This window comes from Chelon labrosus (assembly GCF_963514085.1).
Source record: "Chelon labrosus genome assembly, chromosome: 1".
Taxonomy (NCBI): domain Eukaryota; kingdom Metazoa; phylum Chordata; class Actinopteri; order Mugiliformes; family Mugilidae; genus Chelon; species Chelon labrosus.
The window spans coordinates 15,759,259-15,778,349 of NC_140337.1; the positions used below are offsets into that span (position 1 = coordinate 15,759,259).

The 19,091-nt window shown below is 46.7% G+C and overlaps 1 protein-coding gene across 5 annotated transcripts in view; it reads left to right on the forward strand.

Annotated features, from left to right (window-relative positions):
• The window catches only part of LOC311500671 (nuclear factor 1 B-type-like), a gene marked incomplete at its 5' end in the record, with an annotated part of 64,479 nt that overhangs the window by 25,828 nt on the left and 19,560 nt on the right, over positions 1–19,091 (forward strand). For all 5 annotated transcript variants that reach the window (XM_084562213.1, XM_084562209.1, XM_084562211.1 and 2 more), the window contains one exon: positions 17,222–17,278. In XM_084562213.1, coding sequence (XP_084418339.1) covers positions 17,222–17,278 — 57 coding nt within the window. The remainder of the gene's footprint in view (positions 1–17,221; positions 17,279–19,091) is intronic.

Sequence of the window (19,091 nt, forward strand, 5' to 3'; positions counted from 1 at the left end):
TAGTTCGGGGTATTGTTTTACACGCCGCATACACCGTGCATTGTGATTGTTGGTAATTTATGTGCGAGACCCAGTGGTTTGTGGGAAATTAACCTTTTTTTTTGCCGTACTTGAAGCAGCTGGTTGATTTTATTAGTGATTTGTTGCTGGAAGTTGTGTTCATGCTTGACTCGCTGCGCCGTCTTTTATTCTTAACTCAATTCCTTTCAGCTGAGTTGTCCGTGGTGGCTCACACATTCAGCTTGGGTAGTCCGGTGCCACCGGTTTTAGGTATCACCTCAAGGCACTCTGCTGTAAAAAAAAGGGAACGTTTGCTAACAAAATACACCCTTCTCTCCAGCATCGACGTCTTTAAGGTGGGATCTAGCCCCTGTCCCATTTGCCGTTTTGTAACGTATTTATTTATTTCTTTATTCGGTCAAACGGCGGGTGTTCGCGGGATAAGGAGAAGACTTATCTTCAAGCGCGCGTCTGTCATCTGCTGCTGCAGACAGAGTGCTCTTTCATTCACTCTAGTGAAAGAGGGTTCACAGAGATTTAAGGGCCAGCATTGTTTGTGCTCTGCGATGCTTAATCACTTTTGATTGGGCACCATATTAAAACTTGGGCTCTAGACAGGAGAGAGGCTCTCCGTCTAAAACGAGTACCCGTCCTCCACAAAAAAGGAGCGCCGCTGCCTCACAGGGTGGATGATGAGGACAAAGACATGCTGACAGAGTTAAGCCAAGAGACGGATGAGATGGGAATAGATTAGACTGAAGGTCTTGAGCAGAGTTAGCACCAAGTTACCAATGAAACTACTTGCTCAAGACTTTGCAGATTTTACTCATGAACAAATGTTTTTTTTTTTCTTTTTGTATTCTAACTCCAAAACATATCGTTTAAAGTTTCTACAGCTTTGCTTCCAATGCCTTATCTTTCCTTGAGCTCTGTGAGTAAGATGGCGACTTATTCCTAAAGCACTTTACTTTCCCACACAACCCCCCCGCCCCCCTGCACTCCATTTCACTGCTGCACTGATTACACATAGTGTTTACATATTCCATAGAGCACTGTGACAGAGATAAACCTCTTCTGATGCTTATCCCCTGGCCACAATGTGGAAACCACTAAGATATAATGTAAACCAAACGTCGCAGCTGCCCTTTCATGTCTCAAGTGCCAGTTCTGCATGCTGAGCGAGACTTTTGAGAGCTCGGCTTTAAGTGGCATTGGTTAAACTGAAGTTAAAACCATCATACTTTTTTTTTTTTTTTTTTTCCTCCTTCTTTTAATGATGTTGGCAAGCTGCTTTCTTAAGTGTATTTTCAGTCTTTCACATGGTAGCACACAAACGCCAGTGCGGAGGTGCTTCCCACAATTTCGCCTCAGATTTTCGATGATATCTCAAAAATAATCAGCTCATCTCTCGTGATAATCAATTGCGGAATAGCTCGTTGTGCCGGAGAGGAGCGTTTGACACACATAGTTTTGAGTTTGGGGAATGAATATTTGCGGCGAGGGATGGGCGTTTGATATGAAATGTGATTAATGATCCGCACATCGGCGCAGGAGGGTAGCGTTTCCCCCCGTAAAGTAGGTTGTGAGATTATACATGGGGGGGCTGCGCTCGGAGGACTTCTTGGCATTAATTGGCCTGTCTCTCCTGTGGCTCCCAAGTATTGCCGCCACTCTCCTCTGCAGACTCGCATGTTATCACTCTCGAGGTCCTTTCGCAGTAAATGTGTCACAGGGAAATTGCGCTGGCCTAAAAATACATCGTCTCACATATGGATTGCCGAGTGTCTCGGGCTCGGGGCTCTCAGGGTACAGCGCTGTATTAGTCCCTGCTGTCTGGACCGAAGTTGCTGCTGAAACCATCAGCGCATTATAAAGCGTCGAGGGTTTAGTCCGTGTACTTGCGAGAGACAGAAGAGATTCACTTTAAACAACGCCCACCTACATGGCTTTTACACTTGCACTATGTAGTCTACCTGCGCCACACCTTTGGTTTACACATTGCATTTGCCGCAGGGCTAATGCTCAGGCTACACAGCGCGCTATAGGCACACATAATACACAAAACATACTCTTTCAGTTGCGTTTTAAGAACAGGCTGTTCTTGAGTTGCCGAGGTTAACTAAGGGAAATCATGTTGCAGTCTTCATTAATGAGAAGTGCTCTGTCTGGTCGAGCCGGTTTGTTATGTACCTCTTTGCCAGCGATCAAATATCTCCGCAGCAAGTCTTGTACAGCGTTGCATTCTTTATCTTTTTAGCAAGGGCTCGTTAGTGACTGCTGAAGTATTCACAGCTTGGACAGACTCGTGTTGTCTCTCAGCGCCGCACCGGCTCCAAGTCGTCCCCGCGAATCTAAAAACTAATCCACCAAGTGTGAGCTCATCCCTCTTAATTTGTTTGCCCGCTTTTACATCCATGGAGATGTTCTCCAGTGACATCTAAGCTATCACGTTGACAACCCCAAGTGGCGTCTAATGCTCCGACTGATTCTCCTCTGTAACGCCTTTGATGCTCTCTTTATTATGTTGGATGGGGCTATTTTTTTTTCCCCTCCTCCTCTTGTTTACGAAAGAGGCCCCCCTCCCCCCGATAAAGGCTTTCAGTCTGAACTTGCAGTCTGCTGCTTGGCCACTTGGGCAAAGCTAAGGCCTACTTTAATCAAGACATGAGAATGACCCAATTCATCTTATGCTAATTTGTTTCCCTTGTTTTATTGGGAATTTATCCGAGATTGACTGTGAAGAAACGTTTTTGGTCCCTTTTGATAAGCTCCTATCAAAGTAATATTTGTGCACTGAAGTAGGCTATGTAGACACAATTCCTCTGTGTCTTTTTTGCTTTCAAACACCCCGTTTCCCTCACTCTGTCATGGCGTTCAATCATTTGGCTTGGCTGTTTGTATGAAAGCAGGCCTAAGCTGTTGTAAAGCAGAGAAGTGGTCCTTTTTTACGAGGTGCTAATGGCCTGCTAATTCTTGAGGAAAGGCAAAGTGACCAATTCATTAAGCTGAGTGTTTACTACCTGTTGCCCTTTGACCCCTTTCTGTCAGGGCGAAGTCAACTTGTTGTTACAGGACACGTGCCATGTTTACATTCTTTGACTTGACATGGCCGGCCAAAATCCTGGAAACCATCACGCGTGCAGTTACTATAGATTGCAGTGGTTTATGATCCTGAATTTATCTGATCAATATCAAGTCGGTGGACATTATAACGGTTGTATAATATAATCGCGTTCATGTCAAGGCTTAGAGTCACAAAGGTTGTTCTTTTTCAGGCTGTACTTTGTAGGTGGACCTAATATTTTTTACTCGTCTCAAGCAGATAAAATTGTGCTTTCCTTTTATTCTCAGTACGTTTTTTTTGCATTACATAACGTTGCTCATCGCCATAAACCACGACCTCAAACGTTGGGGATAAGCGTGCATGAATCAGCTCCTCTCTGACACACTTTCGGCAGTAAAAAGTTAATGTTTACTAGAAAAGTTGGATTTGTTGCAGCGCTATTGGACCAGATTACAGTAGATGTTTGCGTGCAAGTGTTGTGTGTATAATTTTCTTAAACTTTGGACTTAAATTGATTACACCAGAAGCTCGTACGCGCTCTCAATCTATACTTTTCAATTAGCTAATAGCCTCCTTTCTTTTCCAGCAGCGCTCTCCTTAGATGTATTTACTGGACCTTGTTGTCTTTATGATTTCCTCTGGCGAAACGTTCGTGAATGGTGGTGGATAAAACGAGAGGTGATTTAGTGGCCTCGTCACAATGCGTCCTGCTCTGGCGGCCCGCTTCCTACCTTTGTGTGGTCGAAGGCTCAGGGGTGCGGCAGCGGATACACGGCCCAAGTCCCGGCAGCCTCCGAGGAGGGAAGGAAGCCTGGTGTCAAAGGCGATGGCATGCTGCTTCTGTTATCAGAGCAACAGACACTCACACTAAGACTCTGTGACGGAGGCTTGGGTTTTAGTTGCTGTTAAATGGATTTATAAAAGTTTTTTTTTTTTTTAAACTCTTACACTTGTTTTAGTATTAACGGGAAATGAAAAACAAAGCACTTCACCAAGTGAAAGCAGCAAAGGAAAACAGGGTCCAGTGGAAAGCTTGTTGCGTGTGGACTGCTGCTGCATGGTTTCTTTCTCCTGCTCCTCTCTGCACAGGCCTCTCCTGTAACCTTGAGAGAAGCCTGCGCAGGCCCCAAGTTCAACGAGTGCATGAGGCATATTTTCGCTGAGCGTGCTTGGACCGCCCCACTAAACCCCTCGACCCCCCCCTCCCTCCTCACCATACATACAGCTTTTCTCCCCCCCCCCCCTCCTCTCCTCCTAAAGAGGACTCCCTGTAGGCCTCGCCTTTCACAGCCCCTGCAAAGGAAATACATTATGTGTAAAAAGAATTCCATATGGTGTCATACGATCTGTGTAATCCTCTCCCAAATGATAAAAAAAGTCGCCTTTTATGCGCAAATTTGTCCACAGCGAAAGACGCAGTAGCTTCTGTACTACCCTGTGTGTTTAACTTCATTTACTGTCGAGTCACAAGCAAGTCTTTCAACAATTAAAATTAGAACGGTGTCTGTTAAATAAATGCTTTCGCTTCGACATTGATACGTGCAATTAAAAGTAATGACTGTCGGAAAAAAAAGCAGTTCAACCACCTCAACGAGGAAAGCTTGATAAAAAACATATCACTTCCTTCTTCCTGGATAAACACCTGGAAGTCAGTTGCAGCCAGTCTTCTGGAGGTGTGGCTGACATCAGCTGTTGTAGTTTACAGCGAGGCTGCCTGCCTTGGCTGAGGGGGGAATGAGTCTGTGGCAGTCCTACGGGTAGGCTGTTCCAGGTGAGCCTTGCCAAGTTCAAGTGGCTTGGACCAAGCCTCGCACCACAAATGGGAAGTGTTTCTGCAGGGCTGCCAACCTCGCGCGGGCTGCGACTGCAACGAGCCCGTCGTGTCGTCAGCGTCGGCAGAAGAGATAGTGTTTTTTTCTACATGCACATGCACATTCGAGCTGGCCCTCAGGAGAAAAAAAAAAAAAGAAAAAAAAAAAAACTTTGGCAAGGATGGATGTATATATGTAGATGCTTGCCAGGAGCGGGATTACAGAGTCTGCTCCACTGGTGGCCCTTTGATATTCCTTCCAGTTCCCATGATGCAACACTGTGCTAGTATCGGGAGATTATGTTTTATGACCTTTAAACAGAATCCTCACCAATTTCAGTGCAGTTATGGTTTAAAATAACTTAAATCCTTGTTTTTTTCAGCTTGAATAATAAATATAGTTGTGTTAGTTTGTTATTTTGCAGCTAGAAAATACAGTTTTTGAACGTGTTTATTTGAAATAAAAGCACATCGGCTAACTGATTCGTGCAAAAATAATTTTAAAGGACTTGGAAATTCAAAAGGAGAGAATACCAGATATTAATCACCTGAAGGAACGCATTGTCAATGCTTGCGTCAAAAGAGCTCTAATGGAAAATCAGTGTGAGTGTGAGAGCTTGTCTTCTGTATATTTTCGTGCAGCTCAGACCGGTTTTGGTGGTTGCGCAGGTGAGCGGCCGTGATGAATGAGAAAATCAGGTCTCGCTCACAAGCAAAACAGGGGTCACTTATCTTTTGCTGCGAGCAGCTCAGTGATGACACTCCCAGAAAACATAAAACATAAACAGAGCAGCCCCGCTTTCCATGCTCGCCTTCCTGAGCTGAATCAGAACAGAACATCCTCATTCTCCTGCAGCATTTACCGCAGCCCTGATTGCCCTCCCGCCCGCCCGCCCGCCCGCCCCTGATCTCAGCGAGTGAACTTTTGGCATTTCAGATTAAGTGAAAACAACATGCTCGGATGAGTGGAAAGCGGGGCTTGCGGGAGCTGGCTGTAAGGCGGGTGTAAAGGCCCCTGTGGTGCGGCCCCCGAGTGGACAAATCCTAGCAGGCTGGAGGAAGTGGAGGAAGCAGTGCTGGAAGGGTTATACGTGTTGGTGGGAGGCGTGCAAGCTAGCGGGTTACAAAGAAAAGCGGCAAACGGGGAATTCCTGTTCCTGAACTGGAAAGTGATGGAAAAAGTGACTGCCTCGATCTCGCTCACGCTGCTCCATGTCAAAACAGCCCGAGTGCTGCCGTCATCTGTGCAAATATTTCGAGAGATTATGGTTTGGGAGCCTCGTGGGAAAGACTGGAGCAGCGAGGACTTCGACGGAAAGCCTTCCTGTCTTAACTTTATCATGGCGAGAATGTAATCACAAAACCACAATAGATAATTCCAGATACCTGCAAACAAATAGAAACCTGCCAGGTGAGGCCTGATGACATATGTCTTTGTTCTGCGTATCATCTTAACATTTTGGCAGCAGCCCAGAAATAATGTCAAAACAAAGGCCTTTTACATTCTTGTCCTAAATAGCGAGGGAGAACAAGGCTCACCGTGCTTGAGCATGCATGCTACACCTTTGTTTCGTAAAGTGTGCTCACTTTTGCAACATCACAGTTCTAATGATACGCTCCTGAAAACCCTGAGAAGCTGCTGATGTAATGCCTTCCAACCATGTGACCAGAACTCCGCGGCCACCGCTGTGGATGCCATGCTTCTCCGTAACATTGTTTATGACTCTCAAACAACAGAATCTGAAATTAATTTAGCGCCTCTCCTCTTCCCACTGTAAACTGGCGCTGCGCAGCCAAACCACATGTTGTTATTGCTGCAGTGGCAGAGGGGGCTGCCCCAGCAGGCCTTAGTAGCAGGGAACAGATTTGCTGTCTGTTTTTTTGCCAGGAATGTGGAATAGAGCTCTCTATTGCATCGCTTTCGCTCTCTCTGGCTGTGAATATCTCTTAAGTGTGATTTATAAATCGCACACTTGTGGTGCGGCAGAGGGAATACTTTGTTAAACCCGAGAAATTAGATTTGCATTTTGATCCCCTGTAAGACCAAGATGTTTTGTCATGATTATGCGGTGCTTTATTGTGGTAAGTGGCGGGCTATTGACTACATTGCGTCTGTGAATGTTTATGTTTGAATCGCGCATCTGGGACCAGCAACCACAAAGATGGTTTGCACCATAACTGCTGTTGGCTGGATATCTCCAGACAGTCAGAGGGGTCCATGAGGAGCGAAGGAGCTCCTCTGTCGCTGGATGACTGCCAACACTCTGACCTTGTGGCGGGCATAGTGCCGTCCTTCCCCCTTGAGTTACGTGAGAATCTGTTTTTATGATGCCGTTTTATTTAAACCTCTGCGTCTTGACTGCGGCTCAGCAGCCGAGCGTTTACCTGGCGCAGCGGTTCAACGAGAACCGCTTTCCTTTATAAGAGAAAACGGCTTTTGGTGGAATTATAATTTCCCTCAATGGCCTAAAAGATTCATTCAGTGGTCTTGTGCCAGTGGAGACACCCAAACCCCACTCCCTCAACAAAAACCTCTTGCCCCCGAGCCTCCATCCCCATGGATGCTTTGATTTGGGCCAGCTCTGACAGGGGCCTCTGAAAGCTCAGTCTCCAGGCTCATTAACTGGAAAGGAGGGGTTTTACTGGCCATGCGGCATGCAGCCGGCTTTTAAACCACCAACAAGCCCCTCAATCGGCCTGCTGCATCTGAACGGCTTACTAAAGAGTTAAAAGCCCTTTCTGTCATTATTGCACATTGTGGAACAGGGAGTTAGGAAAGGTGTGGACATGATTAGACGTAAGGCTCTTGAAGATTGGGCTAAGATAGAGGATTAAAAATCTAACCTGACATGTTTTTAGTCCTCGGTTTGGGTCAGTACAAAAAAAAAGGCAAGACTTTTTCCACACGATTCATGTCTGAATATTATGATCAAGAGAAACGATGATGCAGCAGCACAGTAGCCTTGATAGTAAAGAAGAAAGCACCATTTGCACCTGCCGCTCCATTCCCTACTGGAGTTGTAATGGCAAAAATAAACTGGCTCGACATCTGTTGGCAATGTCAGTAGTCTGTTTTTATGCTTGTAATGACACATTAAACTCTGTGGTTGATTCTCCCCCCTTTCTCCACCCAACGTCCCGTTCCAGGGGAGCAGTGCCAGCAAAATCGTCTGAATGAGTGCGCGCTTTGTTTTCTTTGTCTGTTTTGGGCCAAGATCTGGTCTTAGATGTGGTGGCATTCTATGATCGGATAATTCCTTCCACGTCGCCACTTTTAAGGTGTGTGTGGGCACGAGCGTGTGCGTGTTTTTCTGCCGCTCGCTTGGCAGAGCTCGGGGGAGTGCAAACACTGGAAATGGGTAGCAGGGATCCTCGGTGGCCTCTCGCCCAGCTGGAGGAGAGCCATTTTTTTTTTTTTTTTGCCCTGCGAGGGAGCACCCAGTCACCCTGGCGTGGCCTGCAGCTCTCGCCAGTGGGAAGTCCTCTTGGCTGAGGCCTGACACCGTTGTAAAGCGCTGACAATCACTGACACATCACTGGCAGGGGCCGAACAGACACAGAACATTACGCAGGCCTGAGTGAATATTGAGCGACTTTGCCTCTGGAGTTATATTACGTTCAAACCGAAATCCATCAGCGCCCCCGATGTGAGTTTCTTAGCTCGCTTTGCTGTTCTTACTCTCGCGTTTCCAAATAATTTCACATATGTTCACATAAATCACTTCTGCGTTTACGGAAGTTTTAGCAGATTTGCTTGATTTTCATTGGAATCTCGAGCCAAATGCAATATCATTATGCATGCTTGTTGGCTTCCGGGACAGGGCTGTCAGGGTACGGTGGTCGGTGTGAGATAAAGATGTTGGTGGTAATACATTTCCAAACTTTGTTTCCTTATCAGCGCGGACCAGAACACCATCAAATACATTAATAAAACAACATGCTCGTGCGCCTGATCGGTCTAACTCTGCCAGCTGTTACAAGTTACAAAGCTTGCAAAAGCTGCACTTTTGAGAAGACTTTCTGAAAGGTGGTACGTTTAAAAACCCAAAGAGCACAATATTTCCCAACTGAACACGTGTGTGTGAAAGTTTACAGGAAGCTGGCGGCTAAAACCAGCGAAACCTCGTTAGTATCACGACCAGGCTGTCCCTGAACTATGATCTGTGGGCCAACTTGTGTCTCTTGGGAGAGCGGGGAATTTCCCAGACCCCTAAACACCCCCGCCATCTCTCATTCCCTCCGTCCCTCCTCCCTCCGGACCAGTCGAGACGTGCAGGTTTGAACCCGCTCTCTGTGTTTCTGGCCTCCAATGCCCATTGCCACTCAAGCAGCAGGGGTCCGGTGCATTTGTCTCATAATTATCCGACTGGATGGGGGGGTTCTGAAGATGAAAGAGGCGAATCACAGAGCTCCTCTGTCAAAGGTCTGTCTGCCTGACTGGGGGGTTTTGGATCTATCTCCCTTGTCCTCTCTCTTTTTTCGTGGCATCCACCGCCCACCCCACCACCTCTGCTCCATCACACACACACACACACACACAGTCTTTTCCTCAAGAGCTGCCTCCACAGAGCATAATCGCCAACAGTGAACGCTCGTGCACGGCCCCCCCTTCTACCAGCCTCCCCACTGATTCATTCACAACTACAAAACTGCAGAAATACCCCCCACCCTCACATCCTGAAAGACTTCAGACTCTCTCCTTTTTTTTTTTTTTTTTTTTTTTTTGCTCCCCCCTCCACAAGCTCCGCCCACCAACCATCAGCTAGCCGCCCACCTCACCCGTTTCGCCCGCTCCCTCCCTCGTCCGCCTCCTCTTTTCTCCTCTCCACCCTCCCCACCACCACCACCTTTCTCCTTCTTCTCCTCTTAACTACTGGCTAGGAGTTAATGGACTGTTTTGGCTAGTCTCCAGACGGTGAGTGTCACCTCATTAGCCTATAGCGGCTCGCTCCCAGACTGCTCCTTGTGTGTTTGTGTGTGTGTGTATGTGTGTAGGAGGAGGACTACAACGACGGAATGTCATTGGTCTGTCCCCCCCCCCCCCCAACCGTCCCACCATACACCCCTTAACCTCTCCCTCTCCCCTTCCCACCACTACAATGAATGAGAAAACACGCATGCATAATTAAATCTATAGTCTCGTCCTCACTCCACCCTCCCTTCCCTCCTTCCTCCGCAGACGTGCATTAAAAAAAGAAAAAAGAAAACGCTCCTGCTTGGAAGTTTGCCACCGTAGAAAAAAAAAAAAAAGCAGTGTCTTCAAACCAGGGAGATGTGGCCAACCTTGCACCCTCGTATGGACCTATTCTTTTTTTTTTTTTTTTTACCCCCGGCCCACCGAATGGCAGGGTGGCAACAGCGGGCGAATGTAAATGCCACCCGGCCCTGCCAGTCAATTACACCGCAACAAAGCTAATTGTTTGTTTGGTGCATACCAAAAAAAAAGATGCGAGGTTGGCCATTGATGGAGCCATTGTTTCAAAACAGATGCAAAGTTCTTTTTTTTTTCTCACAGGCTAGACTTGATGCTGATTAAACGTGTGAACGACGCGGCCAGACTTTTTGGGAAAACCAGCCAATCCGTGCTCCGTATAAGTTTAAGCTTGCGTCTGATGTTAATTTAATTATCAACGGATCTGACGAATAGATTGTTTAGTCCATATAACACCATATATTAGTGCAAAATGGAGAATGTCCCTAACAAAACTTCTAAAATTTAAAAACTTCCTCACATTTTGGAAGCACAAACCATAAAACTTTAGGAATTGTTGCATCATAATCCATTTAAATATTACGCACACAATTACGCACGGATAAACTGTATCTGCAGCGCATACTGTAGTGCCAGGTGTCGTGGAGGAGATAAAAAAGTTTGGGCAGCAAGCTGAGAGGCGAGCGACAGGGTTAGGAAGAGTAAAATAGGATTTAGTGAAAGAAAAAGAAAAAAGGAATGCAGTAAAAGAGCGAAAAGGATAGGCCACGTTGTGAGAAAAGGGCAAACGGAGAGAGAGCAGGAGGGAGGTGGAAACATTAAGAGGGGCGCAGTGCGCTGACGGGAGACCAGCCTGCTCATTTTTCATTGGACAGATGAGCCACTGTGTCGCGTTGTGTTGTGTAGTTTGTCGGCAGCCCCGGCGGCTGGCTGCATCGCGCCGCGCAGATCAGCTCGCCGCGGGACGCTGGGTGTGTGCCCCCATTTGTGCACACGTGTATGTCATTGTGTGCAAATGCGATGCGTTTGTACGTGCAAATGAAAGCCTCTGTCGCCGTTTTCGCACCGTAAACGCAGTGCGATGTGTGCGTCCGTGCGGAGGTGGGTAAACTTTATTCCACGAATTAAAAGGTGGGGAAGTTGAATTTAGATGGATTAACCCTCATCTGCATCCTCAGTTTTGAGGCTGTGTATCCTTTTGTGCCTGCCAGGTTCTTCCTTCTCGTCTCTCGGGCCGGTGTGGCTAATGATCCGTCAGGCCATTCAGTCCCTTGTTCAAGGCCCACTCGCCACTGAATGCGCTCCCTCCCCGTCCACACTGTTTGGTGACCTCAATGAGGAGCCTGTTGTCCTCCCGGCTCAGTTAAAACGCTCTCCTCTTTTCACTGCCGTGAGAGTTTACGGAGGAGAAGGCACAGAGACTCCGCAAAGAGAAAGAGGGCCCGCTCTTCACCGGCATTAGTATGCGGCGATTAGAAACAAACACGCAGCGATGATCCGCGGACGCGCACACGGAGCACACTCTCGTCGAGAGATGCACATGGATGCGGCGATACAAGTGGGCTGGGTCACACACACACACACACACACGTACACACACACACTGTATGGCTTCTCATTGTTCTTGTCTGGGCTGGGATCCCACTTGATTCCATAAGTCTCAAAACCCTGACAGACCTACTGTGTGTGTGTGTGTGTGTGTGTGTGTCCCCTCCTGCTCTATTGAACAAGTCTGTGGTGTCTGTCTTAGAGAAAAGAAGGCAACATTTCATTGTTCTCACAGACGTTTCAACTTTGCCCCTCTCACTTTCTCTCTGCTTTTCTCTCCCATTCGTTTAAGTGTGTGTGCGCGCGTCTGTGTGTGTGCGTGTGTGTGTGTGTAACTCATCCTCCTACTGTACCTGCATTCCCCGTCAGTGGCAGTCATTCGATAGGGTTGCTATCCCGGATTACCAGGTGCTCCTTTAAGCCAATAAGAAATACTTGCCTTGTTCCAATTATGAGATAATCATTACACTGTCACACAGCGCCAAGCCGCAACTGGCACAACATATTCGTACTTAGTCAAAGGAACATTATCCATTTCTGACCCTAGGTTTTCAGTTCGCAGTGTTCAAGTTCAAGTAGGTGAATCTTTTTACTGCTTACTCAAAGCTCGTCATCCTTTTCTGGACGGACAATGCCGCCCCAAGATGGCGTCCCATTTGGCGCAGCATTTGTCTTCCCTTCACCCTCTGCGTCAATATCACTCTCCCCTCGTCCAGGTCAGGTGCCAGCCCTTTGCCGAATGCCACGCATGAGTCCTGCTGGGGTGATTTTGGGGGGGCTGAGATGCCAGCGTTCGTCGTGTGTGTGTGTGTGTGTGTGTGTGTGTGTGTGTGTGTGTGTGCGTGTGCGGGCGGGGAGGGGTCGGCGGTGGGGGGGCATCGCCAGTTGGCAGGCTGGCACACAAAGGCTGGCACGATAAGATCCTCCCTCTTCCGCGGGCAGATTTTCTCGCCCATATCTTTTGTTTGGCTTGTTTGGGTTGCGGCTCATCCTGATAAAGGCCACTTTGTTTAGACAACAAAGCGTGAGGGAGGGAGAGAAGAGAGAGATAGAGAGACAAAGAGATAGAACGAGAGAGAGAGAGAGGGGGTGATGTTAGAAAAAAAAAAAGGAGGAGGGGGGGGGCACAGATGGATACATTAAAAGAAAAAGAGGGAAAGGTGCGAAGGAAAGGGGATACGGGAAGGGAATTTTCTAAAGAGATATAGGATGCACTTTTATTCGGATAAGGCAATATCGTCACAGATACACGCTGAATGGTAGATATACACAGAGGCGGGTATGAAAAGATACAATGGAGGACGGATAGTGTTGCAAGCGCGGGGACGGCGATGGACAGATAGCGCGGGGAAGAAAGAAAGAAAGAAAGATTTGGAGAGGAGAGAGCAGGTTCTGCTGGCAGTTGGACGGCGGCCCAAGTAGCGTGAGGTCATCGAGAAAGCTGTGAGTGATAGAAACCAGGAGCAGAGGAGGACATGGGACAAAGCACACACGCACACGCATTACATACCAGCACATGTACAGTCATTTATGCGTGCTGTCAAGACTTGTGTGACCCCACGCTGCACAGACACACACACACGCAAACATTTCAGCTGTGCATTTCCAAGGAAGGACAAACTGGAGGCTCCCACACCGGAACAGGAAAGAAAAGCAGGAGGACACTGAGCAGAAAGTCTGCTCGGCCACATCAAATATTTACTCAGGAGCAGCTGTATTGTCGAAACATTACGCATCGGAGCTGCTCCGTAATTAGGTCGATATTTTCTGCCCCTCTCTCCCTCTCTCTCTCTCTCTCTCTCTGTTTCCCTACTTCTCCGGGAGTCCACCCCTCTCCACCTCTCCTCCACGCTCCCCTCCCCTCCCCTCGCCTCCCCAGGCTGCTGAAATGCGTCTTGGCTCAGGACCCATGCCTCTGGCAGCCAGAGTGCTATACATGTGCACAGAACCCCGCTCGGCATAAAATGGCTGCCAGACAGGCTTCTCCTCCTGAAATGTCGACAGCGGTATGCATCTGCAGGGCGTGCGTGTCGCGCGTGCGCACCGTTTTTTTTTTTTTTTTTTTTGTGGAGGATATCTGTACGCGTCTGCAAGTGTTTGCGGCCTAGGAACGTGCACCGCGGTTGTCAGAAGAAGAAGAAGAAGAAAAAAAAATAAAAAAAAGAGGAAAGTTTCCCAAACTATGTGGCTAATATAATCCACACTGTGCGTATGTGTCCCGCAATTTAGTGGGAACAGAATGGGTGTCATGCCAAAAATGAAGAGGGTGGGTTAGGGGGGAGTGTGTGTGTGTGAGTGTTTTAGTGATTATAAAATCCAGGCGAGTAACACACTAGGGCGTGGAGAAACCTCACAAGCACTGAGAAACTTTTTTCAGCGAGCCAGATTTCTGTTGCCATTACCCCTAATTGCCATAATCGTTACTGTGGTATGATAAGTATCCCACCGGACAAGAAGGTGTAAGAACTTGTGGACACATCCAAAATACCCACAAGCCTCCTCTGCTGCTTTTTTTCCTCTTTCCCTTTTCTTTTTTTTTTTTGCTGAGTAACAGGAGATAATCTGATTCATACGTGGTACTGTTTTTTCACTTCCTTCATGAACCAGTTTGTTTATTTAAACAAGTGGCAGGGACGGAGGGTGCCAAGAAATGTTGTTTTTGGAAAAGGGCCGCGTGTGTGTACGTGCGTGCTCCTGTGCGTGTGTGTGTGTGTGTGTGTGTGTGTGTGAGGGAGGCCTTGTGTGTGGTGTCTGGCCCTGCGATCGGGGCCTGCCAAGCTCCCAGGGCAAAGCCGAGCCTGCTCGACCGCAACTGTTTATTTACAGGTTACACTACTGTTTATTTGAAGACTATCGGACTGGCCTGGGCTTCTGCACAGGACACCTTTTAGATACAGTTACCAGGGCCTCAGGCTCCTAAGGGTTTTTTCCGAATAGCATTAATTTTATTTATTTTTTTCCGTGAATGTATTTGCACTTAAACATGCGGAATTTATACCTGATTTTAATTTAAATAACCTGTTGAATTACAAAACTGACTGATGAACGTTTGATGGGAAAGTTATTTGTTGAGCTCAAATATTTAAATTTATCAATGATTGTACGACACGAAACGACTGATAAAAGAACTGAACCCTCCCAAATGTTGCACGAGCCGGTACTGTATAATATAATCGCCCTGAAAAACAGAAGGAGCGTGAAGCTGCCCTTCTTGGGTCAAAGGTAAAATGTAATGCAATAGGGGAGGTGTTTCCAGCTCCGGTGCAGACCTGGCAGATGTGCCATATGCTTGTATGCCACCTTGAGTCATCCAGGTGGTCTCTCCCGGTGCTACAGTGGGGCCTCATGCTGGAAGATGCTGCCTGGGATCTCTAATTGCCACGACCATCTGCTCTTTTTGTCATGGTTGCCTGTTCAGCCCCATCGAAGAAGAAGAAGAAGAAGAAGTAGAAGAAGGAGAAAAAAAAAAATAGACACACAAACAAAAACACAAAACTCTTGATTCGATCCAACTGAACTCTCCCTCCTTCTTTTTTTTTTTATTATTTATTTATCCTCCGATACCTTTTCAGTGCTTAGCTCCTCTCTCCTGCTCTTTTCTTCCCCCCCTCCCTCCCTTCTTCTCTGGCTGTTTCTTTCCCTCTCAGCAGTTCTCGGGGAGCAAGCGTGGAGTTGGCAGTTGTAACTAGACTGATGGATGACTCTGAAAGTAGCATGGGGTGGGTGGTTGGAGGGCGGGGGGGAGAAGACAGAGAGACAAGGCCACTGAGCTCCCTGCGATCGCTTCACGGACATGTGCTGTGGCAAATCCATGCAAACCTCCGCTTTCCCACAAAAGCTTCTTTACGCGCCGTGTGTACGTGTATATGTGTGTGTGTGTGTATAAGGGGAACTAAAAGGACTCGCTGTTCAGCGGCCTACAGCAAAGGAAACTATTTGGCTGACGTCAGACAATGGATTGAACATGTTCAACGTACATGTGCGCAACTCGCGGCATAATGCGATTTTAGTCGTAAAGAAGCGGCGGTGAAGAAAGAAAGAAAGAAAGAAAGAAGTCATTGTTTGGTTCCAAGCTTTTAAACATTTTTTTGGGTTTTGAACGAACCAAACAAATGGAGATTTTAAGATTAGAGAAGATTTTACAGATTGACAGAAATTCGCATTGGAAGTTGGCGTTGCACGCGGCCCCCCCGGCTGGACCGCTCCATGAGAAAGAAAGTCAGGTTTATGTTTTTAGGTTCGTCAAAGGCCCGAGCAGAGATGTATTGTGAGGCCACATCTTGTACGTTACTCATACGTTTTTAGGGCTTAGCGCGCTGAAAAAATAGATTTTTTATTTTTTTCTGCTTAACGTATGGTCCTTTCCCTCCCTACTTTGTCATTGTTGAGCTTCGGCCAAGAACATTCTGTTTTTGCAGTGCTGTTTAATAGTCAAATTTAGGAGGGGGGGAGAACAAGAGAGAGAGAGAGAGAGGGAGAGAGCGACACACAGAGAGAACAAGAAACGAATAAATCTTTCAACTTTTTTCTTTCCTTCTCTTCCACCCCCCTCTCTTTCCCTCTCTCTCTCTCTCTCTCTCCGTTGCCTCCGTAACACGGCTCATGAGAGAGCTGAGGCAGGAAAAGGGGTGTTGTTGCAGCGCGAGGGTATCTGAGTTCACCGTCTGTGGCGTCTTGTCTCTCATGCTAAAGCACTCTCGTGTTTAAGGTGTAGATGATAATCTCCCTGCTGGTTCTCATTGTGTGGGCCCGGGTCAGACTGAGTCATTAGGAGGGTCCGCTCGCCCGCTAGCCCGCCGTTAACTGTTTGGCAAAGCAGTAGGTTCAAGACTTCTCCAAGTTGTTTGTTTTTATTTCCAAGATGCTCACAATAAAAAAAACAAAAAAAAAAACGTCTGATTTCTACCGTCTACCACTAAGTTTGATGTTTCACAACTTTTGTACTCCGTCAGGTTAAAGGGAAAAGGCCGAAGTGCTTAGCAATAGTCGAGCAGGAACTTCTTAGGAATGATTCGTTCCCCTCCCCGGCGAAGGGAACGTATCATTCAGGGTAAAAGACGTCAGTCTGGACCGCCTCATACCAAAGCCTGCTCACCGTAGCCGGTGGAAAGAATTCCACTCATGTTTCCTTGCAGTTTCCCCGCCCCTCCTGTCCTCTCGCCGTGTTTTGTTCTGTGCTTGTACCTTGCACAGCAGGACCGAACCCACCACCCCCCACCCCCTCCAACACTCCTCCAGCTCCTTTGAAAAATTACCCAAAGGTCCAATGGTAAAAAACTTTTCCCGTGTCAGACACAGAGCTTTTTCTTCAGTTTGCCCTTCCCTTAACGATAATGCTGTTCAAACAGAACCGGCCTGTTTCTTGATAAGAAAAAACCTTTAGGCAGAAAAGGGAATGTCTTCTTTCTTGTCTTGATTGAGGTGATTTCATCATTTCACGCTTAAAACTTGTGTTCAACCAAAGCTGTAAATATATTTTTATACACATATAAAACAAGAAAACCACACATTTCAGGAAGATGTCTTCTTTCTAAACTAATCCCGCTGCTCTCTCTCTCTCTCTCTCTCTCTCTCTCTGTGTTTGCAGACTCACAGCAGTCAGGAAGTCCAAGTAACAATGAGCCAGGCAAGAACCCTCTTCCAGGTATGTACACTACCAGTCATCCTCCCTCCTCCCTCCTGTCATCACCCCATTGTTCCCCTCCAGCTTCGACTGTACAGCGGCTTACTGTATGTACACCATAACCTACCTAGTGTAAATAGAGCCCGTGAACCCTGTGACTTGCGGACAAAAAAAAGTTTTCGCTGTCGGGCTTAAAGTGCACCGTGGCCACTCCAGGTGCGGACCACATGATCCCCGGTCTAGTAGGTAAAAGGGAGTTAGAGTTAGATGTCATCAATACAAAACAATTAAAGTTTTAACTGAACACATATGATGTAAAAAGAAAGTCAGCGTTTGGATTGAGGAAGTAAAACATATCAGTAGATTGTGACACCAAATACTGTAAAATATATAAATAAATAAATAAATAAAATTATAAAAAAGCTGAAGATGTGAAAGTGAGCCAGTGTAGCCGAGGCGTGGAGAACATTCTTTGACAGTGCCGTTTTTTTTTTGTTTTTTTTTTTCTTCCCCGCACTGACCTGCACTGTGTCGTCACAATGTTGGAATGAAAATAGTTTGAGAAGTATAATTAGTTTTCTACCTCAAGAGCAGGTTCTGCTGATATCGGTGCCAAGGAAAACATACAAGCGAGCCAATGACTCAGGCCTGGGAGGCCCTCGGCAGTGGCACAGTTCCTCGCAAAAAGCCGTTGGCTCACTGGAGGCACTAAGCTTCGTAGGTGCCAATCGAGATGCCCGTCTATCTTTCTGGCACGGCCCGAGTACCCCTTGGCAACGAATCAAAGCGGAGCTGGAGTCATTTGGGTGTCAATAACTTGTCTGGCTGTTTTATTTGACTGACAGCCTCTGAGTAGAGTTAGCGAGTCATTGGCAGGTCATGCAGACCTCAACAAATGCAAAAAAACATTTGGAATATCATTTGTTCAGACTAAAAATAGTTTTCTGAAAGCGGGAGGAAAAAAAAAAAATCTGGCCGTGTTGAAACAACTTTTTTTTTTTTTCTCCTTTCACTTCCAGAGCCGTACTTACTGTCGCACGGGTTTGTTTACACAGGAGAAAATGAATCAATCTCACGTCCTCGTAATAATCTTTAAGATCAATAAATAACACTTTTATATGCGGATTTTCTTTTTGCCGTCGTATCCTACCATAGCAGTGTCAATATTGGTGGTTTTGCGTCTGTTTCTAATCAAACTGGAAGCGCCTGAAGTTCAGCACGGGCTTGTCCGTTGTTGTCACAGCAGCAGGAGCCTACATGTCACTCCCTCCTCCTCCTCCTCCTCCTCCTCCTCCTCGCACACCTGTCCTGTCACTCTTTACTGTACTGTGTGTTAGTTTGAACTCGTCAAATGAAAAACGAATAGGGAAACTTTTTTTCTCACGGTGCTCCCTGTTCCAACTAAAATCTCATGGTTGTAATAATTGACTCTTATTTAATATTAAAATAATAATAATGATAATAATCGGCACTATTTGCATAATTGACCTGGTGTTACTTCTCTAGTTTTGTGTCATGTTTCAAATCTAATTTAAATTACCTACATATTTGCATGCAAGCAGTTTGTTCTCTAAATTTAATCCGTGCATTTGGAGCAGTGGGCAGCCATACGTGATGCATGGGGTGCAGTTTGAAGGATTAGATGCCTTGCTCAATGGTACTTTCAGCCCGTGTATGAAGAGGGGATTTAAACCAATGACCCTACAGTCCGAAAACGACTTCTCTACTCAATGGGATTAAATGGCTGACGGATTGGAGCAGCACAAACGAATACGATTGTTAATGAGAAAGGGAAAAAAAGCAAGGATCGGTGCTTCTTTAGCTCCATCCATGT